General features: G+C 46.4%; 1 protein-coding gene across 4 annotated transcripts in view; it reads left to right on the top strand.

The window, feature by feature from the left end:
• Positions 1-1,690: 1,690 nt before the first annotated feature.
• The window catches only part of pfkfb4 (6-phosphofructo-2-kinase/fructose-2,6-biphosphatase 4), a 55,322-nt gene continuing 29,336 nt past the window's right edge, over positions 1,691-27,676 (top strand). Inside the window, exons 1-3 of one of the 4 annotated variants that reach the window (XM_033036909.1) lie at positions 1,713-1,839; positions 5,927-6,066; positions 18,884-19,134. In XM_033036909.1, the coding sequence (XP_032892800.1) occupies positions 19,125-19,134 (10 nt within the window). In that variant the 5' untranslated portion in view covers positions 1,713-1,839; positions 5,927-6,066; positions 18,884-19,124. Of the gene's footprint in view, positions 1,840-5,926; positions 6,067-18,883; positions 19,135-27,301; positions 27,553-27,676 lie in introns of those variants that run through there. The other 3 variants (XM_033036910.1, XM_033036912.1, XM_033036908.1) reach the window with 3 other exon arrangements.

Below are 27,676 nucleotides of genomic sequence, written 5' to 3'. Positions count from 1 at the left end.
TGGGTCATTCCGGAAAACTGAACCCAGAGCAGCCACCCCATCTGCAGACAGAGGAGCCCAGACTGTGAACAGTGAGTGGAGTATGAGCACTGGAGACCCTAGACTGTGACCAGTGAGTGGACATGAACACTAGGGAGCACAGACTATGAACATTGAGTAGCGTGAACACCAGAGAGCGCAGAGTGAACACTGCACTAGATTAAGAGGAGTGTCAGAGAGTCACTGCTTCACCAGAAAATACTGTTTTGGATCCTGGTCATCAGGTCATAAGTGATCGGAGGAGAATTAAGCGATTCAGCCCATCAAGTCTGCCCCACTATTCAACCATGCCTGATCTGAGCTGTCGTGGCACTGTAATTTCCTGAAAAGGATTATTAAAGGTATAATCTAATCTAATCTATCTAATCTATCTCTCCCTCCAAACCCCATTCTCCTGCCTTCTCCCCTTAACCCGTACTAATCAAGATTCTATCTAAATGCTTTTAAAAAAATCTATTAACGGCCTCCACAGCCTTCTGTGGCAAAGAATTCCACTGACTAAAGAAATTCCATCTCATCTCACTGGTCAGTGGGAAGGGAGGAATAAGGACAGGAGTGCATCTCTTGCTGCTGCACGGGAATATGCAGTGAAGAGTTGGTGGAGACAGAAGGGAACAGACTGACGGACTGAGTGGCTCCTTGCCCAAGGGGGAGAGTTTGTCCTGTGCTGGAATCCTGTTGGACATGGGGGAAATTACGGAAGATGGCCCACTGAATGAGGCAGCTGGTGGGACACGGCAGGAATAAGGAGCCCCATTGAAACCAAACTCATCCAGGACTATCACAGGCAGGAGAATCACCTGGAAATCAATGACTGCAGATGCTGGAAATCCGAAACAGAACAGATGCTGGAAATATTTTCAGGTCGAGCAGCAGCTGATATAGCCAGAACCTGAATGTTTCCGGCATCTTCTGTCGATGGAGTGGTCAAGTGGATGGTCAGGCAGCTGTCAGACCAGGCAGAGAGAAGCTGTCCAGTCGGTGAATAGACACAAAATGCTGGAGTAATTTAACGGGACAGGCAGCATCTCTGGAGAGAAGGAATGGGTGACGTTTCCCCATCCTAGTTCTCCGAACAGCCGGACAGATAAAATGTTATCTTTGTGTGCCTCATTGTCACCTTCCCCTTGATAACAATGATCTATTCTACATTTTCCTACTCTACAGACCCCTACCTCTCGTCTTCACACCTTACCCTTCCATATCTCTGTGTCCCCGTCTCCCGTGTCAAGAAGGGTCTCGATGCGAAACGTCGCCCATTCCTTCTGTCCAGAGATGCTGTCTGTGTGGGCGGGACTAGGCTGAACCAGGTGGCGAAGGCGGAGCTCCGTGACGAATGGGCGGGGTCTGTGTGGGCGGCGCCGGGCTCTGTGGGCGGGGTTCGATGACGCGGTGGCGGGGCCGAATGACGGAGGGGTGGGGTCTGTGCGGGCGGGGAGATGTGACGCAATGGGTGGGGTCGGTAACGAGTAGGCGGGGTCTGTGGGGCGGAGAGGGGGCGGGGCTATGTGACGCACTAGGCGGGCTCGATGACGAGTAGGCGGGGTCTGTGCGGGCGGGCCCGAGGAGGGGCGGGGCTATGTGACGTACGAAGGGGTTCGGTGACGAGTAGGCGGGGTCTGTGAGGGCGGGCCCGGGGAGGGGCGGGGCTATGTGACGTAAGAAGGGGCTCGGTGACGAGTAGGCGGGGTCTGTGAGGGCGGGCCCGGGCGCCAGGGTGGAGAGGGGCGGCGCCCGACGCCCGGCCGATGGTCACCTCAGCTCCCGGAGATGCGGGAGGTGCAGTCGTCCGAGGTCCAGGTAAGAGGCGCGGCCAGAAACGGAGCGACCCCGCGCCCGCAGTCCGTTCGCCCGCCCGCCCGCCCGCCCGCCGGGAGTAGCACCGAGCGCCGGCCTCTGGGCCGCCCACCCGCCCAGGCCAAGCCGTAGGCCCGAAGCAGCCGCCACTCACTGGGGGACGGGTCACACACACACAAACTGACCCTCACTGTGGGACGGGTCGTTCTCTCTCTCTCTCTCTCTCTCTCTCTCTCTCTCTCTCTCTCACACACACACACACACACACACACACACACACACACACACCCGTCCACGCACTCCCACCCACCCCCCCTCCGCACATACACTGATCCTCACTGGGGGACTGATCCCACACACACTGACACACTGACTGACAGTGACATCGGAGGTACAAAAGGACTTGTGAGTGCTAGTGGAGGATTTCCAAAGGGTTAATTGGTAAGTTGAATCGGCAGTGAGGATGGCAAATGCAATGTTTGCATTTATTTTGAGAAAGGATGTGCTGGCGTTGGAGAGGGTCTAGAGGACGTTTACGAGAATGATCCTGGGGATGATTGGGTTATCGTATGATGACTGTTTGACAGCACTGGACCTGTACTTACTGGAGTTGAGAAGGATGAGGGGTGACTCCATTGAAACGTACCGAATAGTACAAGGTGTGGATAGACGGTTATGTGGATAGGATGTTTCCATTAGTGGGGAAGTCTAGGACCAGAGGGCACAGCCACTGAATAAAATGATATACCTTTCGAAAGGCAAGGAGGAAAATGATGTGCCTTTAGAAAGAAAAGGAGGATTTTTTTTAGTTAGAAGGTGGTGAATCTGTGGAATTCATTTTTACAGACAGTTGTGGAAGTCAATGGGTATTTTTAAGGCAGAGATTGACAGATTCTTGATTCGTAAGGTTGTCAAGGGTTATGGGGAGAAGACAGGAGAAAAGGGGTTGAGAGGGTCAGGTGATCAGCCATGATTGAATGGGGGAGTAGACGTGATGGGTCAAATGGCCTAATTCTGTTCCTATGACATGATCTAATGACTTTCACTGGTGGATGGCCCCACACACACTGACCCTCACTGAGTGACGGGTCCCACAAACACACTGACCCTCACTGAGTGACAGGTCCCACACACACACTGACCCTCACTGAGTGACATGTCCCACACACACACACTGACCCTCACTGGGTAACGGATCCTATACACACACACACACACACACACACACACACTGGCCCTCACTTGCGTGACGGGTCCCACACACACACACATACACACACACACACACACACACACACACACACATTGACCCTCACTGGGGGACGGGTCCCACACACACACACACACACTGACCTTCACTGGAGGATGTGTCCCACACACACACTGACCCTCACTGGGTAACGGGTCCCACACACACGCACACACTGACCCTCACTTGCGTGTCGGGTCCCACACACACACACACACACACTGACCCTCACTGGGGGACGGGTCCCACACACACACTGACCCTCACTGGGGGATGGGTCCCACACACACTGACCCTCACTGGAGGATGTGTCCCACACACACACTGACCCTCACTGGGGGGGTGAGTCCCATGTGTACTGATTGCCATAGCAGTCAAATTCTGGAATTATATTTAGAAAGAATCGATGTGCAGATAAACCTTGGGGTACAAGTCCATCGCTCCCTGACAGGATCATAGGGTAATGAAGAAGGCATTTGGAATACTTAGGTAGACACAAAGTAACTCAGCGGGTGAGGCAGTATCTATAAAGAGAAGGAATGGGCGACGTTTTGGGTCGAGACCCTTCTTCAGACTGATGTCAGGGGAGTGGGCGGGACAAAGATAGAATGTAGGCGGAGCCAGTAAGTAGTGGGAGAACTGGGAAGGGGGAGGGGAAGGAGAGAGAAAGCAAGGGCTATCTGAAGCTAGAGAAGTCAATGCTCATACCGCTGGGGTGTAAACTACCCAAGCGAAATATGAGGTGCTATTCCTCCAATTTGTGCTGAGCCTCACTCTGATAATGGAGGAGGCCCAGGACAGAAAGGTCAGATTGGGAATGGGAGGGGGAGTTGAAGTGCTGGGCCATGGGGAGATCAGATTGGACTGAGCGGAGGTGTTCAGCGAAACAATCGCCGAGCCTGCGCTTGGTCTTACCGATGTAGCGACACCTGGAACAGTGGATACAGTAGATGAGGTTGGAGGAGGTGCAAGTGAACCTCTGCCTCACCTGGAAAGACTGTTTAGGTCCTTTAATGGAGTCGCGGGGGGAGGTAAAGGGACAGGTGTTGCATCTACTGCGGTTGCAGGGGAAAGTACCTGGGGAAGGAGTTGTTTGGGTGGGAAGGGACGTTGACCAGGGAGTTACGGAGGAAACGGTCTCTGCGGAAAGCAGAAAGGGGTGGAAATGGGAAGATGTGGCCAGTAGTGGGATCCCATTGGAATGCTTACCTTTATAGGTTGAGGCAATGCATATAAGTGTTGGAATATCATGTAGCAATTGTGTTAAATGTTAGTTAGATTGATTAACAATTCTGGTCGCCACAATACAGCGAGGATGTGGTGGCAAGAGAGAGAGATTCACCAGGATGTTGCATGGAATAGAGGGCTGGATAGACTGAGCTTATTCTCATTGGAATGTGGGAAGCTGAGATTTATAAAATTATGAACAGCACAGATAGGATAGATCGAGCTGTTTTCTCAGGGCAGAGGAGCCTAGAACTGGAGGGCACAGATTTGAGGTGATAATGAGATATGAGATCTGAGGAAAGTTCCATTACAGAGTGGTGGTGGCACTTTGATGCACCACCCGCTGAAATGCCCTATGGAGACCCTGGCGCTGGGCACCCACAGATTCCACTTCGTCCCCAGTACTTTACTTTAAAGAATTCCAATCATTGGCCAGGCATGATTTTGCTCACTGAACTATACTGATGCTGGCCACACAATGCTTGTTAACGAACTGACCTGTTGTTTCCCGTGTTCCACTTCCCCTCTAATTTGAATAAAGATGTTATATTTGTTATATATACCACAGAATGTAGTTGAGGCCCGTTCATTGGCTATATTTAAGTGGGAGTTAGATGTGGCCTTTGTGGCTAAAGGGATCAGGGAATATGGAGAGAAGGCAGGTACAGGATACTGAGTTGGATCATCTGCCATGATCATATTGAATGGCGGTGATGGCTCGAAGGGCCGAATGGCCTACTCCTGCACCTATTTTCTATGTTTCTATTTGCTATCTCCCAATATAACAGGACCGTTGCCAAATCTAGGCAATTATGTAAAACTTATGAATCCCTTCTTTCACTGGCCACTTGCTTGTCCATCCGGGTATGAAGTGCGTCACGACGTGAGACGTCAGCGGACAGTTGGCTCGGTGCCCCTGCCCCAACGACTGGCATTTCCCTCCGTTCCTCCCTTCCTTCCCAATGGACAATCGTTTCTGGGATGTTACTTATATCGTCTGCAGTAAAGACTGAAACAAAATGCATGTTTAATTAATCTTGGCCTTGCTTGTGCTGTGATTCTGTGATGTAAAGGAGCATCGTACAGTATCTGGGCTTTAACTATGCTGTAGATAGACACAAAATGTTGGAGTAACTCAGCGGGACAGACAGCATATCTGGATGGAAGGAATGGATGACTTCTCCAGTTGAGACCCTTCTTCAGACTCAACGCAAAATGTCTCACATTCCTTCTATCCAGAGATGCTGCCTGTCCCACTGAGTTAATCCAGCAGTTTGTGTCTATCTTGGGTTTAAACCAGCATCTGCAGTTCCTTCCTACACTTAACTATACTGTGTTCTTGTGGATGTGGATCGAATGGAACTGATGGAATATTGTGCTCGAGTGATTTGGGAGGCTGGCATTGTGCTTGGATTAACTATTAATCTCAATTGCTATTACCATAGTTAACCTTTGAAACTGTTGTAAATTTTCATCAATTCCTTCGATTTACTGGAAATAAATAACATTTATATTGTGATTTAAAAATCCATGACCATTGCCTGGCAGATGGGAAAGGTTGTGGACTTTGCTGGTTCTGTAATCAGATGGTAAATGATCTCCACATTCTGACAGAGGCATCCATCTAAATATAAATCTCTGAGCAGCCAAAAGAGGTTCGGCGTCGCGTGTGGAATCCAACGTCGTCTCTGCTGAGAGGCACCCGTTTCAATAATGTGCGGCGTTCATTCACTGGAGGACAGACCAGACTTGCTGTAAGTACGAGGCGTGGACTAATATCTGTTACGTTGCTGGTGCCTTGCCCACCAGAACCTTGGATAAACATGACTTTCAGGATTTCTGCTGTATTATTAAGTTAGTTAAAAGTCAGCCTGTGTCTATTGAGGTTGTGACGAGATTTGTGCTTGGTCATTTGAGCTTCATTTGAGGCTCAACTGGAGCACAGAGCAGGGGCAGCATTGGAAATGTTTACAGCATGAAGCCCTGTTTGCGATTTAGACTGGGATCAGTTCTGAGCTAATTTTAGTTTTCGGGAAGCTGTTTGAAGAGAGTTATTGTTGGTAAACTGACAGTAACCAGTTGCATCTCTTGGAACCCTACTGCTGATCAGCAGGGTGAGTTGCAACACATACAAAGATAGGACGGTATTCATTGGACGGTATTCATTATTCATCAGAAAACATCCCAAAACGCTTCAACTACATCATGTTGTTATCTTGTCCACAAAGGCAGCCGTTCGCGGGGCTGCATTTGGTCATCATGGGTTCAAGGTTCACTCCAGAGACTTGGAGCCATGTTTAACTGACCCGCAATGTGATACTGTGGGAGGGGCCGTACTGAGATTAGAAGGGGCAACAGAACAGTGGCAGATGGGTTAATGCTGATACATGTGAGGTGGGACACTTTGGAAACACTAATATGGGGTTGACAGAGGCACAGATGTTGGGGGCCGAAGGAGGATTGAGGATTAGTAGGACTTTGTTTCAAAGATATGTGCCAGCACGTTGATAGGCAGGAAAAGAACACATTTGTATTACTTGCCTTCCTTAGCCTATAAAAGCAGGAGGTTATGGTGCAATTTTATAAAACATTATTATGCCACAGCTGGAGTGCGAGAGCATTTGTCGTGACCGCATTATGAACAGGAGGTGATTGCCGTGGACAGGCTGCAGGGGAGCATCAAATGTTTCTTTTGAGTGTACTTCAGTTACTAGAGCAGACTGGGGAGTCTGGATTGGTTTCTCTGGGGGCGGAGACCAAGGGGGACCTGATAGAGGTGTACAGAATGATGTGGGGGATTGATAGTGGAAATCTATTCCCCAGAGCAGTGGTGTCCAAAATTAGAGGGCAACTGCCTGGTGCAAGGGTTAAGAGGTTCAGAAGGGATCTGAGAAAGAACTATTTCTCCCAGAGAGACGTTGGAATCCGGAATGTATTTTCCTTTCACTTTGATCATAGACCATGTCAGTGCTGACTTTGATGCCAAATTAAACTACTCCTATCGGCCTATACATTGTCTGTAACTCCCCAATCCCTGCCTATGCATGTGTCTGCCTCAAAGCCTCTTAAATTTTGCTGCCGTCTCTGCTTCCACCACTTCTCCTGCCAGACATCCACCATTCTCTATACGTTAAAAATAAACTTGCATCACACGTGGCCTTTCAATATTTCCCCTCTGACCGTAAAGCTATGCCCTCCAGTATTTGACATTTACATCCTGGAAAAAGATTCTGACCATCTACTCTATTTATAATTTTATGTACTTTTACTTGGTCCCCCCCCCCCCCCCCCCCCCCCCCAGCTTCCGACGCTCGGGAGAAAACAAGCCAAGTTTGTCCAAACTCTTCTTTTAGCTAATACTTTTAGTTAATTAACTTTTAGTTAATCCAGGCAGCATTCTGGTAAATCTCCTCTGCATCCCCTCCAAAGCTTCCACATCCTTCCTGTAACAGAGCAATCAGAAATGCACACAATTCTCCAAATGTGGCCTAACCAAAGCTTTCTACAGTTGCAACATGATTTCCTGACTCCCATAATCCAGCTGTTGTTTATCTCAACCTGGACAACACCATGTAATCTTATCAGATATGGTATACGCAGCAACACAGAGTCATGTGAGGCTGGCAATCTGCTCCTAGGCTTTTGCACACTCTCCAGTTCTATCATGCCTGTCCTATAGTGACCAGAACTGCACACAGTGTTTCAGGTGTGGTTTATCCAATGTTTTATAAAGTTGAAACATGACATCCCTGCAGTTAGATTCTATCCCACGGCTTCTTCACCACCTATTCTCCCTGTGCTGCAAGCTTCGGGGATCTGTGGGCGTATCACAAGGTCCCTCTGATCATCACTCCCTAGGGCCGTGCTGTTCACTCTTGATGTCCCACCCTTCTTTGACCTTCCAAGCTGCATCACTCTGTGCCTGTCAGGATAAAAGTTATCTCTGCCACACTCCTCTCAACCTTCAGCTGACAAATATCATGCTGTAGCCTCCCTACCTACAGCACACACATTTTTGTTTAATTTACAAACTTACTAATCATACAGCAAGGGCCCAGCATTGTAAATGTAGGTACATCATTGGTCACAGGCATCCAGTCAGACATGCAACCTCCACTACCACCCACTGCCTCCTATCAGTAAGCCAATTTTGTATCCAATTTGCCAGCTTGCCCAGGGAGGTTAGTAAGGCGGTATCTCCCCACAAACAGAGCCTTGCTGACTATTCCTAATCAATCCCGTGTGTAAATGAATGCTGTCCCTTAGTATTTTCCCCACTCCTGTCCTACCATTGTCAGAAATATGATCACTCTCCCCCACACGCTCCCTCGCTGACACTTCCACACTTGACTGGCCCCATCTCCCAGGCAAAGTCCAATGCAGCCATGTCTTGAGCATAATTATCTACATCTGCTGGCTGTACTGGAGGAGCCCGTCCGCAGACTCTCCGACCAGGAGGACTCCAGCAGCGGCTCCGAGTCGCCCGTCTTCGAGCTGGGCCGGCGGCCGCCCATATTCAGCAGGATCTCAGTGTCGGAGCGCCCCCCCCCCTGCCCCCCCCCCCCCCGGTCTCTTCCCCCGTCTCCCACTGAAAAAATCGGACCCAAACAATACTCACTGAATCTACAGCTCTTCGTTCGATTTTTATTTATAGCGTTCGGCCTTTGACAAATACCATGATTCCTTGCGTTTTTCGTAATACCAAACTCACTTATCGGTAAATGTTGTCCAGGATTATGCTGAAAATGCAGGGTTACGCATTCATTAAATTAAAGGCAGAAGATTCACTGACAATGAATGCAGAGAGGATTCCGAAATCGGAGGTGCAAAGGGACTTGGGAGTGTTGGTGCAGGATTCCCGAAAGGTTAATTTGCAAGTTGAATCTGTCGTAAGGAAGGCAAATGCAATGTTAGTATTTATTTCAAGAGGACTAGAATATAAAAACAGGGATGTAATGCTGAGGCTTTATAAGGCACTGGTCGGACCGTGTTTGGAGTATTGTGAGCAGTTTTGGTCCTCATGTCTGAGGAAGAATGTGCTGACACTGGAGATGGTTCAGAGAACGTTTACGAGAATGATCCTGGGGATGGTTGGGTTAATATATTATGAGCGTTTGACAGCACTGGACCTGTACTCACTGGATTTTAGAAGGATGAGGGGGACCTCATTGAAACTTACCAAATAGTGAAGGGCCTGGATTGAGTGAATGCGGGGAGGATGTTTCCACAAGATGGAGAGTCTAGGGCCAGAGGGGAAAGTCTCAGAATAAGAGGATGTACCTTTAGAAAGGAAATGAAGAGGAATTTATTTCGTCAGTAGGTGGTGAGTCTGTTGAAATCATTGCCACAGACGGCTGTGGAGGCCAAGTCATTGTATATTTTTAAGGCAGAGATTGACAGATATTTGATTAGTAAGGGTGTCAAGGGTTATGGGAAGAAGGCAGGAGAATGGGGTTGAGAGGGGAAGATAAATCAGCTATGATTGAATGGCGGAGTAGACATGATGGGTCAAATGGCCTAATTCTGCTTCGATAACTAATGTGATTTTAAACATGTGAATCATAATACATATGATGTTATTAATGTTGCCCAAGTCAGAGCCTACTTAAGTTGCGACATTGTGGAAACTGCAGATTCCATGCTATTCGGCCTTTGTACAATGAGCTGGATATCTGAGCCGTTCCCACTTCCCATGGTCTCCATCCTGGATGATCCCACAGTTTCCAACTTCCCTCTCATCCAATCCTGGACACTAGACATCAGACCCTGAACACCCGACCAATCATGTCCCAGACAGGCACAGTGCACTATAATGCAACAATGTAGAGAGGAAATGTTTATTAATGAAAAACACCCCACCAACACGATTAAATGGCATTTTAACAAATAAGGAAGTCTTTCTGTAATCTTAACAGTTGTACCCAGTAATTAATATACTTATTCATTTTTGCAAATTAATAAGTTTGCCACAATTAATACATTTGTGATTTGTCCACAACTTGGTCGCAATTTTTAAGAATTTTTATAGTTTTAAGACTCTATAGTTTGGGTAGGTCTCTGTGTATAAGCATTAATGGACAGTATGTGCTTTTTTGAACAAAGCAGGTTCAATAACTGCCATTTGAATTCTCACATCTGAAATACATTAAGGTTCAAGGTGTACATTTGTAACAGACATAAATATTCTAGGATGTAAGTTAAATCACATTATTACACAGCATTAAGATCTTTGATTGCCCAACACTGCCTATCCCAGTGTAATGCAACATCATAGAGAGAGATGTTTGCACCTTGTGAGCACTATTATCTGGCTCGGAACTAGTCAAAACTCGTCTCAACTAATGAAGTAACATTGACGTAAACACAAAAGCCGAGAAATAACTGAACTGGCGTCATCGACAGTGAGAGAGTTGCAAGCTTGCCGTCTCCACTGCCCTCTCTACCTGTGTCGCGACTTTCAAGGAACTATGTTTCTGCACTCATAGATCTTTCTGTTCTACAATACTTTCCAGGACCCTACCATTTACTGTAAGTACTGCAGTAAGTAAGTACTGCATTTCTTTGAATTAAACTCCATCTGCCATTCCTCGGCCCAGCCCTGTTGATTAAGTTCCCATTGTAATCATAGATAACCTTCTTCACTGTCCACGATATCAGCTTCAACCCTGGTGTTAATAGACTAGTGAATGAACCTCTCATCAACTAAGGGTGTAATCCTGATCTCCCAACCTACCTCATTGCGGCCCTGCAGCTTATTTTATCTACACAAGTTTCTCTGTTACTGTAGCTATAAAGCTGTAACACTATATTCTGCACTGTGGTATTTTGTCACTAGAAGGTGGTTCCACTGAACCTGGTACTGAACAATAGATCAAGAGATTCTGAGAAATAGTAGGAAGCAGGAGAGCAACGAACAAGGGGACAGAGCTACAAAATAAGGGGCAATTATTTAAAACTGAGATACGTAGAAATGTTTTCTCTCTGAGGATGATGAAACTCTGGAATTCTCTGCTCCCGAGGGTGGTGAATCTCTGGAATTCTCTGCTCCCGAGGGTGGGGAATCTCTGGAATTCTCTGCTCCCGAGGGTGGTCAATCTCTGGAATTCTCTGCTCCTGAGCATGGTGGAGGCTGGATCATGAGGTCAGTGTGGATTTGGATAAATATTTCAAAGATTGAGAATTTGACAGTGATGGAGAATTGGCACAGGAGAGGAGTTGAGGCCAGCATGGATTGGTTGTGATCACATTGAATGTTGGGACAGGTTCTTGTGGCCGCCTCCTGCTCCTGGTTTCTTGTGTTGTTGTGACAGGATCTTGGAGATTACAAGCAAAGACCTTCAATTGAGCACGACAGATGAATGCTAAAAGGTGGCAGGATGTCTTTTCATATCAGGAGTAGTGTAGAAGAAGATAGAATCTATGTTGGAATTGTTAAGAGGGAACACAACTTGAGTATTGCATGCAGCCTGGTCCCATATTACAGAGAAGGTATGATTATACTGGAGAGAGTGCAGAGGAGATTTAAATGTTGCCAAGGTTATAGCCTGGTTGGAATTGTTTTCTTTGCAACAGTTGAAGGTGAGAGAGAAAATTTGAGGTGTATAAAAATTATGAGGATATGTAAGATAAATAGGGCGTTCTTTCTCTTGAGCAGGCATGATAAAAATCAAGGAGGCAGATTAAATTAGTAGTTTGATTAGAGCGGAGATGAGGCTTTTTTCATTGAGAGTTTAGGTTAGTTTATTATTGTAATGTGTACTGAGGTACAGTGAAAAGCTTTTGTTCGCGTGCTATCCAGTCAAAGAAAAGACTATACATGAATACAATCAAGTTGCCCACAGTGCGCAGGTAAAGGGTAAAGAGAGGGTGATAAGGCTCTAGAACTCGGGTCTGAAAGGGCAGGGCTGTGTTGTGCTGCGCGGCTGAAGAGCGGTGACCTGCAGGGCGAGAGACCGAAGGCTGCAAGGTGTGACGAGGTGGGCAGCAGGTTCTCAACGGGCAAGACCAACTGGAGGAGGGCAGGCTGAAGTTAGAACAGGGGAGGCCGTTGGGTCTGCTCTGCCATCCTACATCGTGGTCCAGCTACCATCAGTGCTTTCAGTGTTACCAGACCCTTTCAATATCCAGGAGTCCGTTGATCAGTGTGGAGCGGTCCGTGACCGAGCTCCAAAGTGCTCCAGAGCAGAGAAAGGTCCACCTTTCTTTGGATGAAGAACTAGTTCCTCACTTTAGTCCTGAATGTCCAGTTGGTGACCCTGCTTCCAGCCTCCACCACTTGGGAACGTTTCCTCTCCTTATCTGCCAGGTCATGCCCAAGACTTTCAGTGGAGCTTGCCACGTGATAAACGGGATGGGCAGCTGTGTTGTAAATGCTCTCAGAGTCCATGAGCTTACTCCGTGGTTGTCATTTAACTGTAATATTCCAAGGAGGAAGGGACCGGAGGTGCTGCTAATTTCACACAGTTGCCCCACTCCCCAGAATGATATTGGTGGGCCGGGGTGGATCACATTATCTACGTTATGGCTTCCCTCAGATTGAAAACCCTCTAAAGTAAAGTGGGAGGTACATTATCTCTGCATTAAGCCGTACCTTAAAGCTCTCTTCATGGTTGTAGAGGACAGGCGGGGTGACGTGGAATCTTGCATCAGTTCCATGCGGGGCGAGGTGGAACCACAGCCTTACTGACTGGTCAGCGGGTGATGTCTTCCTTGATGTGTGTGTGAGGATCTCTCTTTCAATGGGTGTGCTTTCTGAAGCTCGACTGGAGACGAATGGTTAACTATGGGTTCAATCAGCTTTCCATCTGCTGTCTCATTTTAAATCCAGTTTAATTAGATTATAAATTTAATGGGGCTTAACGTTGATGGTTAAATAATCCATAGACTGTTTACAACTGTAAAGGTCAGTGCATGGATGGTAAATTATCATTGGGAAGTAAGTCATGCTTTTTCAATTTCCATCCCATTCAGGGAGAAGTACTAGACTTAGAGTCATGGAGTGATACAGTGTGAAAACAGGCCCTTCGGCCCAATTCGCCCACACCGGCCAACAATGACCCAGCTACACTAGTCCACTTGCCTACGCTTGGTCCATATCCCTCCAAACCTGTCCTGTCTAACTATTTCTTAAACGATGGGATAGTCCCAGCCTCAACTACCTCCTCTGGCAGCTTGTTCCATACACCCACCACCCTTTGTGTGAAAAAGTTACCCCTCAGATTCCTATTAAATCTTTCCCCCTTCACCTTGAACCTCTGTCCTCTGGTCCTCGATTCCCCTACTCTGGGCAAAAGACTCCGTACATCTACTCGATCTATTCCTTTCATGATTGTGTATACCTCTATAAAGCCTCCCCTCATCCTCCTGTGCTCCATGGAATAGAGACCCAGCCTACATAACCTCTCCCTATAGCTCACACCCTCTAGTCCTGGCAACATCCTTGTAAATCTTTTCTGAACCCTTTCAAGTTTGACAATATCTTTCCTGTAACATGGTGCCCAGAATTGATCACAATATTCTAAATGCAGTCTCACCAACGTCTTATACAACTGCAACATGACCTCCCAACTTCTATACTCAATACTCTGACTTATGAAGGCCAAAGTGCCAAAAGCCTTTTTGACCACCTTATCTACCTGCAACTCGACCTTCAAGGAAACCATGCACGTGTACTCCGAGATCCCTCTGCTCCACAACATACCGAGAAGTCTACCATTTACTGTGTAGGTCCTGCCCTTGTTCGACGTCCCTAGATGCAACACCTCACGCTTCTCTGTATTAAATTCCATCAACCATTCCTCCGCCCACCTGGCCAATCGATCCAGATCCTGCTGCAATCTTTCACAACCATCTTCACTATCTGCAAAACCACTAACTTTTGTATCATCAGCAAACTTGCTAATCTTGCCCTGTATAGAAACATAGAAACATAGAAATTAGGTGCAGGAGTAGGCCATTCGGCCCTTCGAGCCTGCACCGCCATTCAATATGATCATGGCTGATCATCCAACTCAGTATCCCGTACCTGCCTTCTCTCCATACCCTCTGATCCCCTTAGCCACAAGGGCCACATCTAACTCCCTCTTAAATATAGCCAATGAACTGGCCTCGACTACCCTCTGTGGCAGGGAGTTCCAGAGATTCACCACTCTCTGTGTGAAAAAAGTTCTTCTCATCTCGGTTTTAAAGGATTTCCCCCTTATCCTTAAGCTGTGACCCCTTGTCCTGGACTTCCCCAACATCGGGAGCAATCTTCCTGCATCTAGCCTGTCCAACCCCTTAAGAATTTTGTAAGTTTCTATAAGATCCCCTCTCAATCTCCTAAATTCTAGAGAGTATAAACCAAGTCTATCCAGTCTTTCTTCATAAGACAGTCCTGACATCCCAGGAATCAGTCTGGTGAACCTTCTCTGCACTCCCTCTATGGCAATAATGTCCTTCCACAGATTTGGAGACCAAAACTGTACGCAATACTCCAGGTGTGGTCTCACCAAGACCCTGTACAACTGCAGTAGAACCTCCCTGCTCCTATACTCAAATCCTTTTGCTATGAAAGCTAACATACCATTCACTTTCTTCACTGCCTGCTGCACCTGCATGCCCACTTTCAATGACTGGTGTACCATGACACCCAGGTCTCGCTGCATCTCCCCTTTTCCTAATCGGCCACCATTTAGATAATAGTCTGCTTTCCTGTTTTTGCCACCAAAATGGATAACCTCACGTTTATCCACATTATACTGCATCTGCCAAACATTTGCCCACTCACCCAGCCTATCCAAGTCACCTTGCAGTCTCCTAGCATCCTCCTCACAGCTAACACTGCCCCCCAGCTTAGTGTCATCCGCAAACTTGGAGATATTGCCTTCAATTCCCTCATCCAGATCATTAATATATATTGTAAATAGCTGGGGTCCCAGCACTGAGCCTTGCGGTACCCCACTAGTCACTGCCTGCCATTGTGAAAAGGACCCGTTTACTCCTACTCTTTGCTTCCTGTTTGCCAGCCAGTTCTCTATCCACATCAATACTGAACCCCCAATGCCGTGTGCTTTAAGTTTGTAAACTAATCTCTTATGTGGGACCTTGTCGAAAGCCTTCTGGAAGTCCAGATACACCACATCCACTGGTTCTCCCCTATCCACGCTACTAGTTACATCCTCGAAAAATTCTATAAGATTCGTCAGACATGATTTACCTTTTGTAAATCCATGCTGACTTTGTCCAATGATTTCACCACTTTCCAAATGTGCTGCTATCCCATCTTTAATAACTGACTCTAGCAGTTTCCCCACTACCGATGTTAGACTAACTGGTCTGTAATTCCCCGTTTTCTCTCTCCCTCCCTTCTTAAAAAGTGGGGTTACGTTTGCTACCCGCCAATCCTCAGGAACTACTCCAGAATCTAAAGTTTTGAAAGATTATTACTAATGCATCCACTATTTCTGGAGCTACTTCCTTAAGTACTCTGGGATGCAGCCTATCTGGCCCTGGGGATTTATCGGCCTTTAATCCATTCAATTTACCCAACACCACTTCCCGGCTAACCTGTATTTCACTCAATTCCTCCAACTCCTTTGACCCGCGGTTCCCTGCTATTTCCGGCAGATTATTTATGTCTTCCTTAGTGAAGACGGAACCAAAGTAGTTATTCAATTGGTCCGCCATATCCTTGTTCCCCATGATCAACTCACCCGTTTCTGACTGCAAGGGACCTAGATTTGTTTTAACTAATCTCTTTCTTTTCACATATCTATAAAAACTTTTGCAGTCAGTTTTTATGTTCCCTGCCAGTTTTCTTTCAAAATCTATTTTTCCTTTCCTAATTAAGCCCTTTGTCCTCCTCTGCTGGTCTCTGAATTTCTCCCAGTCCTCCGGTATGCTGCTTTTTCTGGCTAATTTGTACGCATCATCCTTCGCTTTGATACTATCCCTGATTTCCCTTGTTATCCACGGATGCACTACCTTCCCTGATTTATTCTTTTGCCAAACTGGGATGAACAATTTTTGTAGTTCATCCATGCAGTCTTTAAATGTCTTCCATTGCATATCCACCGTCAACCCTTTTAGAATTAATTGCCAGTCAATCTTGGCCAATTCACGTCTCACGTATGTTCTCAACTAAATCATTTATGTAGATGACAAACAGTAACGGGCCCAACACCGAACCCTGAGGCACACCACTAGTCACAGGCCTCCAGTCCGAGAAGCAACCTTCCACAATCACCCTCTGCTTTCTTCAATGGAGCGAATTTACTATCTATTCAGCTATCTCTGCTTGAATTCCATGCGATCTAGCCTTCCAGAGCAGCCTACCATGCGGAACCTTGTCGAATGCCTTACTGAAATCCATGTACACAACATCTACAGCTCTGCCCTCATCAACCTTTTTGGTCATGTCTTTAAAAAAAATCAATCAGATTTGTGAGACACGACCTTCCACGTACAAAACCATGCTGAATATCCCTAATCAGCCCTGGCCTGTATAACCTATCCCTCAGAATACTTTCCAGCAACTTACCAATACAGTTGTTAAGCTCACCATCCAATAGTTCCCAGCATTTTCCCTGCAGCCCTTCTTAAAAAGAGGCACAACATTTGCCACCCTCCAGTCTTGCTTTTCCATTAACTTAACACAAAAACTGTGATCGAGGACAGTCAATTGACATAAAAGCCCATAGCTTTCTTAAAAATTAAGAGAACTGAATGAAATTTTCAGTGATTATAGATTGAAACATTCTGAAACAAATATGATACATCTTACTTGGATTACCTGAAATAAAAGCATATAATTAGTTAGTTACCTAATTGCAGAAAATTACAAAATTGACACTTGTGACAGAAATAGTAATAAACACTTTCTGCCTTGAAAATTCAAAAATGTGATATTCTCAAGATCAGAACTTTAATATTATTGTAACATTAAAACAAATAGTAAATACCCAACAAAAAATTCATATTCATCATTGTCATCAAATCAATTAAATTAATCTAAATTCAATTCCTAGATCTAAGCATCTACCCATTCTTAAGAAAAGGTTAAAAATATTTTTTTAAATAGCTAAAGTATCCAAAAAACAAACTGATCCCATTCACACAAGAATTCACAATATAACATGATTTTTAAATCTCACTTTGTCATGAATTTCTATGCCAATGGAAGGAATTGAATGTTAAATTCCCATAAATGTTACTCTGTTGGTTTAACACTGGTGCAGGCAAAGGTTGTTTTACACTGACATTTATTCAAAATTCACAAACAATCACTCTCAAGATAATCAAAATCATTATTTTTTGCACAATCATGTCATAAGAACATCTAAATTATTTATATTTTGTGTTATTGTCTATCCATGATCAATATTTTCATACTAAACCTGACTAAAATCTAGAAACTATGTACTGTGGAAGTTTTCAATCAGATATTTAGTAAGAAAATATTGATCATGGATAGACAATAACACAAAATATAGATTAGTTAGATGTTCTTATGACATGATTGTGCAAAAAAATAATGAATTTGATTATCTTGAGAGTGGATTGTGATAGATCGGAATGTGGCCGCTGCCATGATTTAAGCCCCGCGATTTTGGCAGGCAAGGCACGGCCGATATGGGGGCCTAAATAACATATTTTGCATCATCAGATTAAAATGAAACCACACCAAAAAACAAGGTAAGATGTTAAATAAACGACATACCTTTTGTTTTGTCCTGATGTGGTAGTCCTTGATGTTGATTTTGATCCGTGATATTGAAGTCGCGTTTAACTTCAATCCAGCGATGCAATTGACCAGCAACTTAAAACAAATATTTATCATTAACTTGTAGTCCGAGCAAATACCTCTCCGACAACCAATACAAACCTGCATTTTAATCCTGCTCCCCCCCCCCCCCCAGCCTCCGGAATCGCCTGCACATGCAGTGGGCAGATCTGGAGTGCCGCTGATGGTCGGTTTGTATCTTGTTCTGGTCGCCGCTGGATTTTCAAAAGTCGCGTAAGTGGGACAGGCTCATTATGCACTTTCACTGTGAAAATTTAGGGCAATGTTTCAGCAAAAGGACTTCAATCCCTTAAAATATGGCACTGATTTTTCACAACAGTGAGCTTACATCAACAACTGTTGGTGCAGAAGAAACTCCTGAAAATCATTGACAAATCTGTTTACTAATCGTCTATCCATGCACGTTACAATATTGTTTCTCATACATTTTAAAAAGTGATTTTTTAATTATTTGCTGATGTTTTTTTTCACACGGGGATTTTGAGTTTTGGGCAAATTGTTGAATTGGTACTGTCCATCTGTAATGACTGGGTGAGGGCAGAATCGTGTCCTTAAGGAGCAAGTGTTACTCAGCTCAGTAGACTTCCTATTCACAGTACACTCATCGAATGATGTGTATTGATTGTTTCCAAACCCACGCATATTTCTGCTACTTTACCAGATAGTTGCAACTGTTGCACAATAATATTCTCATTTAAAAATAATTCCCTCAATCCAGTTCAGATCTTACCAGTTTATTCTATAGTTTACATGCACAGATTGACTATTATAATTGTAATCTTTTTTAGAATCACAAATCAGATCATGAGAGAGTGGATGGACAGGTTCGTTCACTCATCTTTGGACTAAGATGACGATGGTTGGTTGGAAGAAGTGATTATGACTCAGCGCGAGCTCAGACAAGGAAGATCACATTATTTCTTCCGGAAAGCTCTTTAAAACAAGTCGGACGACTGACTTTCCTGAATGTGTGTGTTTCAATATTCATGGTACATGGAACCTTGGATGCAGTTTGAAAATTGAGCCAATATGTCGAAAGGTGAGTCTTTTTATTATGACTATGGAACAGTACAGCACTGGACAGGTCCTTCAGCCCACATTGTTTGTGCTGGACATGATGCCAAGTTAAACTGATCCCTTCTGCCTGCACGTGACCCAGGGGCAAATAGAGTGCAGAGGTGGAGAACTCCTGCCTCTGGTCATGTGCCACAGGGATCGGGGTAAACTGGGTGCTGATGCCACTGATAGAGATTAGCAGTCCACGGACATGGCTCTGCCCCATGGTCTCTGCTGGTGTTACAGACAAGGTTATGTCCAAGGTAGACACCTAGGTATGGGGCATCACAGTGGTGCAGCAGTAGAGTTGTTGCTTTACAGAGCCAGATACCCGGGTTCGATCCTGACTACAGGTGCTGTATGTACGGAGTTTGTACGTTCTCCCTGTGACTGCATGGGTTTTCTCCGGGTGTTCCGGTTTCTTCCCACAATCCAAAGATGTGCAGGTTTGTAGGTTAATTGGCTTCTGTAAATTGGAAATTGCCCCTAGTGTGTAGGATAGTGCTAGTGTACGAGGTAATTGCTGGTTGGCACGGACTTGGTGGGCCGAAGGGCCTGTTTCTGCATTGTATTTCTTTCAGATACAGGGAATGCTATAAACTGTTTGAATGTTGACAACCCAGTAGCCAAATAATGGTACTGCTCTCACTGTATTCCAGTAATTTGCAACAGATATTGGGAACCAGTCAGAGATTGGGATGAAACCTGTGACCAGTTTGTGTCCATGTTTGCAGTACTTTGCAGGCCAGGCAGCCTCTGTGGAGAGTTACCTCCAGACTGCTGAGCGTTAAGCAGTGCTCATGCCTCTGCCTGCAAGGTGTGGCTCTGATCCGGTCTTTCATGAAAATAACTGTGCTCCCACATTCTCCGCTGCAGTCAATAAACTGGCGGTGTTCAGAAGACCACTGTGAAGTCTGAGGATAATGATCCATTGATGCGGTGGTCTTTCTGGGGCCAAGTTGAATTTGATTTGGTATGTAGGAAACTGCAGAAGATAGACAAAATGCTGGAGTAACTCAGCGGGACAGGCAGCATCTCTGGAGAGAAGGAATGGGTGACGTTTCAGGTCGAGACCCTACTACAGACTGATGTCAGGGGAGCGGGTGGGACAGAGATAGTAGTCAGAGACTAAGGCTGGTAGGAGAACTGGGAAGGGGGGAGGGGGGATGGAGAGAGAGAGGGAAAGCAAGGGCTATTTGAAGTTAGAGAAGTCAATGTTCATACTGCTGGGGTGTAAGCTACCCAAGCAAAATATGTGCTGTTCCTCCAATTTGCGCTGGGCCTCATTCTGACAATGGAGGAGGCCGAGGACAGAAAGGTCAGATTGGGAATGGGAGGGGGAGGGGGAGGTAAAGTGCTGAGCAACCGGGAGATCAGGTAGGTTAAGGCGGATTTGGGATTATGTTTATGGGGCCAGCTGTTCTATCAGGAACCATCGTAATCAGGAACCAGGAGCCATGTAGAACGGAGATGAGGAAAAACTTTTTCCACACAGAGTTGTGAGTCTGTGGAATTCTCTGCCTCAGAAGACGGCGGAGGCCGGTTCTCTGGATGCTTTCAAGAGAGAGTTAGATAGAGCTCTTGAAGATAGCGGAGTCAGGAGATATGTGGAGAAGGCAGGAACGGGGTACTGATTGTGGATGATCAGCCATGATTACATTGAATGGTGGTGCTGGCTCGAGGGGCCGAATGGCCTATTCCTGCACCTATTGTCTATCGTAAAATGATCTCACAGGAGGGCATGCAGCCCATTGTGGCTGTACTGGCTCTTTAAGAACATTCCATTAGCTGCATGGACATAAAGGTTAGAATGGGAAGGGGAGCTCCAGCAGGCCTTGGCGGTCAGAACACGTGTTCAGCAAAATGGTGTGACCTCCACTATTACCAGAGTGATGCCGCATGCAAACTGGAAGAACAGCACCTCATATTCCCCTTGGGTAGCTTACAGCATGCCTTTATCAACATTGAATTCAACAATGTCAAGTAATGCATTTCCCCCCACCATCTCTCTCTTCCCCCCCCCCCCCCCAGTCACCCTGCCCAGTTCTCATCCAATGTCTGAACTGGACATCATGCTACCTTATGTCAACATTATAACGTGCCAACTCTTATCTGCTTGATTGCAACTCATACCCCTCCATTCCATGCATATCCATGTGCCTATCCAAAGTTCTCTCAAATGCCACTAACATATCTGCCTCAAACACCACCTCCAGCAGCGCCTTTCAGGCACCCACCGCTCTCTGTACAGTCCAGAACAGGGCACCATAGTGAGAAGGAATGCTGATTATGAACAAATAACCGGGAAACCTTCTGGCGCCACATGCCAATGAAAATGCAAACAGGGAGGTGCAGCAGATTAATGTTTGGCATAAAGCTGTAGGCTCTAAAGGTGTTCAGACCTGCTCTGGAGCAAGGCAGACCTGCTAAGGAGGACAGATGGGCTGTTGTTCGAGCTTTTACGCTGAATTGATAGAGGGGAAGTCACCAGCATATTGCATTAGAAAAGATGAAAAAGGTGTACAAACAATGGGGTGCTGTGCATTGATCTTCCTGATGCGCCACATTGACCCGAGGCGCCCCTCATATTAACAAAACCACTGACTGAGTTTGAGCAGCCGAGGTACTTGCCACTTGTTCCCACCTCGTCCACATGAAGTGTCCTGAAGTCCCCACAGTGCAGGAGTTGAACCTGTACAGCCCGGCTCTTTCATTGTGATGTGAGCAACCTCTCTTCACTTTTAGCAATACTTATCATATTTCTATCCTGATTGAAGTGCTTCTGCCCTTTGTTGTGTGTTTTTAAGCTGGAGTTTAAATTAGTGACACCACCTTCTCATACAAACCAAGCACTCTAGTTAAACGGTTCAAATCTAAGTTTGGTTTGAAACCTGCAGCCTGCGTCAACAATCATTTTATTTAAATGCCAAAACTTCACCTCTTCACCAAATTCCTACTCCCACTTCAGAGCTGAAGAAGAGTCCCAACCTGAAATGTCATCTGTCCATTCTTTCCACAGATGCTGCCTGACCTGCTGAGTTCCTCCAGCATTTTGTATTTTGTTCAGGATTCCAGCATCCACAATCTCTTGTGTCTCCCGCACTCACTTGCTTTCTCTTAAAGTTGTATTTGGTTAATGCTCCACGCACTCTGTCAAAACACTCTAGAATTTGCTACAGTTATAACAAGCTTCATACTTTGTAGGAATTACTTTGGAGTCAAACTGGGGAAGCACGGTTTACTGGTTGCGTAACCTCTGCAGTATAGAACTCAGGCCACTGAGTGGCATGATTCAGCTGGGTTTAGGCACACCATTCCTGTTGACAAAAAGCATTGCATCTTCCCACTCAGTGTGTGGCACCACCTGTGGCTAACCAAGGTGTAGAAACCTCCATCAGGACCCAGACATCTCTTTTATTTCCCATACTCGCGTTGCCATGGCAATTTATTTACCTGTCTGCACTCCATACTATCAATGTATTTCAGACCATGTACTTCCCCTTGGTGACTGCAGACCAGGATTCTCCGACCAGGACTCCCCTGACTCTCAGTCTGAAGAAGGGTCTCGACCTGAAACGTCACCTATTCCTTTCTCCAGAGATGCTGTCTGACCCACTGAGTTACTCCAGCTTTTTGTCTGTCCAGCATATTCATTCAGGAACCTCGCACACATCCCTGGCTCCCATATAGATTGCCGCTCTCTTCCTAATGGAACATTCTTTTTGCAAGCTATCCTTTCTGCTTCTAGACTTGTATTTGTTTCTCCTTAATCTTACCTGCCAAGGATACTTCGTGGCCTCTTTCTGCCCTCCTAACTTTAGGTATTCTTCAGCACCTTGCTATTCCTCAAAGGACATGCCTATGCCTGTCCTGGGCTTCTTTTTGTTTCCTGATCAAACCTTCAATGATAGTTTTCATCCAAAATTCCCTAATCTTGCCAGTTTACCCGTTCACTCTCAATGGAACATGCCGGCCTCAGCTCTTGCCCAAAAATCTCTTCTTTGTCCGATATTGTTTTACCCACAAGCATCTTCCCCCAATCCATCCTCGCCTGGTGCTGTCAAGATCATCTTCCACCAATTTATGGCCTTAATCCAAGGACGATAAATAGAAACTGACAGGATTATATCACTGTCCCCAAGTGTCCCCCGACCCACCATGACCTAAGGTCAGTCTCAACATTTCTCTGGTACAACTAACTAAAAATTGTCTGAAAAAGCTTAAGCTTTGGATGCACTTAACAAATTATGCCCCATTTGAACCCCTTACATTAAGGCAATTGTGGTCAATACGAGGAAAATTGTAATTCCGTTACTGTAACTCTTTTACCCCTTTCTGTAACGTGTTTACATATCTGTTCCTCTAATTCCTGATTATTAGTTATAACACAGTGATCATCCCTCTCCTCCTGTTCTACCCACGTGGTCCTATTGGATTACTGAGCCTGGATGTCCTCTCCACACGGGGCCGTGATGTACTCCCTGATCAATAGTGTGACTCCCCCATCTCTTGCAGCCCCCTCAGTCACATCTATGCCCCAGGACATTGAGCTGCTAGTCCTGCCCTATATGTCTGTACCGCGGGGCATTGAGCTGCCAGTCCTGCCCTTTGTCTGTACTCATGGGCATTGAGGTGCCAGTCCTGCCCTATATGTCTGTACCCCAGGACATTAGGCTGCCTTTCCCTCAGCCATAGTTCCGTGACTTGCCATTCCATGTGCTGATCCACGCTGCAAGCTCACTTGACCTGCTGTGAGGCTCCTTACATCACGGGCCACTACAACTGCATCTGCCAGCCCACTCCCCCTGCTCCCTCACCTGCCTCTGGCTGTTCTGAGCACTGGGCCTGCTTAATTTATTGTCTGTATTTGAGTCAATCTCACTGTCTGCCACACTACTCCATTCCCCCCACACTCTTTCCTGCTTCGTCCCCTCGCAAGTGAGAGGCTTTTACAGGTGAGATAGGGGGAGCTGTGGGTCAGTGTATTCCTGTTGGAGTGACAGACAAGACTGGCAGGTGCAAGGAACCCAGTGTGATGAGAGATATTGACAACCTGGTCAAGAAAAATGAGTCATGGGCCAGGTAAGGGCAGCTTAGGTCAAGTGAATGCCTTGGGTAGTGGGTGTGTCTATGTGTATATTAAGGGAAAATGAGTAACTAGAGAGAATAGGGCCTCTAAAAGATCAACAAGGTTGTCTATGTGTGGTTACAGGAAGTAGCCTAGGTGTAAAATGAACTTTTCTTATCTGCTTACCGTGGAGAAAGGTGCGGATGCTAGAGAACTTGGGGATGTTATTAATAGTTACATCTGGAAGAAAGTCCACAATATAGAAGAAGAACCGCTGGAGGTTTTAAAAATGCATAAAGGTGGATAAATCTCTGGTACCTGATCAAATGTATCCGAGGACTTTGTGGGAAGCTGGGGTTTAAATTGCTGGGGCCCTGGCAGAGATAATTGTATCATCAATAGTCGTGGGTTCCAGGAAACTGGAGGGTTGCTAATGTTACACCTTTATACAAGTCGGGCTGCAAGGAAAAGCCTCGGAACTACTGCCTTGCTTCAGTGCTGTTGGTTTATTGTCATCTGTACCGAGACAGAGTTTGTGTGCTCTCCAGTCAAATTGTGCTGTACGTGGCTACACTCCAACCATACACAAGTACAACAGGCAGCGCAAAGAGAAATATACCAGGTGAGAAATAATGACAGATTTAGATTTAGAATAGAGGTTAAAAGAGTGGGAGATTGTCAGGGCTGGTAGCTTCTCTCCCGGAATCAGCTGGCAGCCGCTGGTGCCATCTGGAGGTCAGTATGCTTTTGGAAGCACCTATCCATGTCCCAGAGATGCTGCCTGACTGATGCTGCTGAGCTATTCCAGCTCTTTCTGTCCTCCTTTGTAAACCAGCATCTGCAATTGGTTTACAAAGAAAGCCCTGCTGGGTAACTCAGTGGAGCATGTGGATAGGCTTAGTTTGGTTTATTATTATCACGTGTACCAAGGTGCAGTGAGAAGCTTTTGTTTGCATGTTATTCAAAGAAAATTACAATCAAGCCACCCAGAGTGCACAGATAAAGGTTACAACATTTAGTTCCAAGATTAAAGATAGTTCAAGGTCTCCAGTGATGGGAGGTCAGGACCACTCTCTAGTGATGGAGGACAGTTCATATGCCGGTTAACAACTGGGAAGAAACTGTCCTTGAGTCTGGTGGTATGCATTTTCAAATTTCTGTACCCCTTGCCTGATGGGAGAACAGGGAGTAACCGGGGGTGAGATTGGCACTTAATTATGCTGGTGGCCTTGCCAAGGCAGTGTGTAGTGGAGATGGAGTCAATGGAAGGGAGGTTGGTCTGCACGATGATCTGGGCTACATCAACAACTCTGCAATTTCTTGTGGTCTTGGATGGAGCTGTTCCCAAACTATGCTGCGATGCACCTGATAAAATGCTTTCTATGGCACATCTGTGGAAGTTGGGTAGAGATGTTGTGATCATGCCGAACTTCCTGAGCCTTCTAAAGAAGCTTGTGGTGTGAACATTGGTGTGAACAAATTGCTAGTGATATTTATTCCTAGCAACTTGAAGTTTTTAACCATCTCTACATTGGTGCCGTCAATGTACAATGGGTGTGTGTACTGATTAATTTCCTGAAGTGAATCACAATGTTGCTGACGTGGATGGGAGAGGTTCGTTGTTTTGGCACCAGGTTACAAGGTTCAGAATCTCCTTCCTGTACTTTGTCTCATCATTTTGGGTTGGGTTTTTCAGGTTATTGGAGAGATGAGATCTACTTACATTTGGAAAGGAATGATTAGAGTTATTGTTACAGGGACTTTAACAAGGCTTTTGACACATGCTACATGATAAACTGGTCTGGAAGATTAGATCGCATGGGATCCAGGGCAAACTAACCAATTGGGAATAAAATTATGTTTAAGCTAGAGGTCAGAGTGGTGGTACACATATCAGCATTGAGCACAAGATGCTGGAGGAACTCGGGGGTCAAGCAGCCAAGGGTTGGACAGTCAAGGTTTCGGGTCGTGACCCTTCTTCAGACGGATGGTGTAATGTGGAGATAGCTGGAAGAGAGGCGGGGCGGGAGAGTGCCTGGCACGCAGTAAGCACCATTGACCCATAGGTGGATACAAGTGAGGTGATTAGCAGACGGGTGTACCCCTCCTCTCACACTTCACTATCTGCCCATCATCATGTCCCTTCCAATCGGCAACCTACCCCCTGCGCTTCGTAATTTGTCCTTTGTGTATTCTTCATTTCACTTTTGTCAGATCACCCTCAGTGCTCCCCACCCCCTACCTTCGGTGTAAACCAGCATCTGCAGTTCCTTCCTATACACACACATAGCCACAAAAAGCTGGAGTGACTCAGCGGGTCCGGCAGCATCTCTGGACACTCAGACTGAAGAAGGGTCCCGACCCGAAATGTCACCTATCCATGTTCTCCAGAGATGCTGCCTGTAACTCCAACACTCGGTGTCAATCCCAGCGACCTGTTATTGTGCAGCTTTTGTGGGGGGTGGGGGGCACGGCTTTCGGCGATTGGCTGCGTGGCGTGGAGCAGCCACGTCCCACGGTCTCCGCATGTGATCAGCCCGTGGAGCCGACCTGATGCAATATCCAGGCGAGTGTCCGTGAGCAGCCTGTAAACAGAACGATCCCGTGGGCAGGCAGGCAGGCAGATAGACAGCGGGGAAGGACTGTCCCGGGAGCACTGTCGTAGTCAGCCACGCTGGGCTGCTGTCCAAATGTAAATACCGATCAGACTGAAAGAGCAATAAGCCTCAAAGCTGTTTAAACCGACAGTGAATAAATACAGGATAATTAAAAAAGAAACATTTAGTATAAGTGAGACAGACAAAGTCCTGGAGTAATTTAGCGGGTCAGGCAGCATCTCGAGAGAGAAGGAATGGGTGCTGTTTCGGATCGAGACTTCAGACCCATTCCTTCTCTCCAGAGAAATTCATTGCCTGTCGCGATGAATTACTCCAGCATTTGTGTCTATCTTCGGTGTAAACCAGCATCTGCAGCTACTTCCTGAACATTCAGTATAATTGCTGACTGTCAGTTTTTAGTGACACTTGTGTGTTTACCGCCGCCGAGCCCGAGTGCCCGCGCTTTAGGGGACGCGTGGTAGTTGGGATGACATGTGATCAGCCGGTGGCTGCAGACGCGAGCGGAGCCGGTGCGGATCCGGGAGCAGAGCGGGGCCGGGAAACGGGGGCTGGTGCGGGGCGGCGGCGGCAATGCTGCCCGCTTGATGCAAGGCCAACACTGGGAGAGGAAATATGATGGCGAGCCCGCTCACCGAACTCACCCAGAACCCCCTCAAAAAGATCTGGGTGCCGAGTAAAAATGGCCTGTGCGAGGTGCACACTTCACAAAGGAAGGGTAGGTCTGGAGATGGGGGCTGCAGAGCGACCCTTCCATAGAGCCCCGCTCCCCCCACAACACCCACTCGGATCACCCGACCACCCCATCGACCCCGCTGCCGACCCCCGCCCTCTTCCCCCCC

The sequence above is a fragment of the Amblyraja radiata genome, chromosome 18 (assembly GCF_010909765.2).
Source record: "Amblyraja radiata isolate CabotCenter1 chromosome 18, sAmbRad1.1.pri, whole genome shotgun sequence".
Lineage (NCBI taxonomy): Eukaryota > Metazoa > Chordata > Chondrichthyes > Rajiformes > Rajidae > Amblyraja > Amblyraja radiata.
This window is presented reverse-complemented; position numbering and strand designations above follow the sequence as displayed.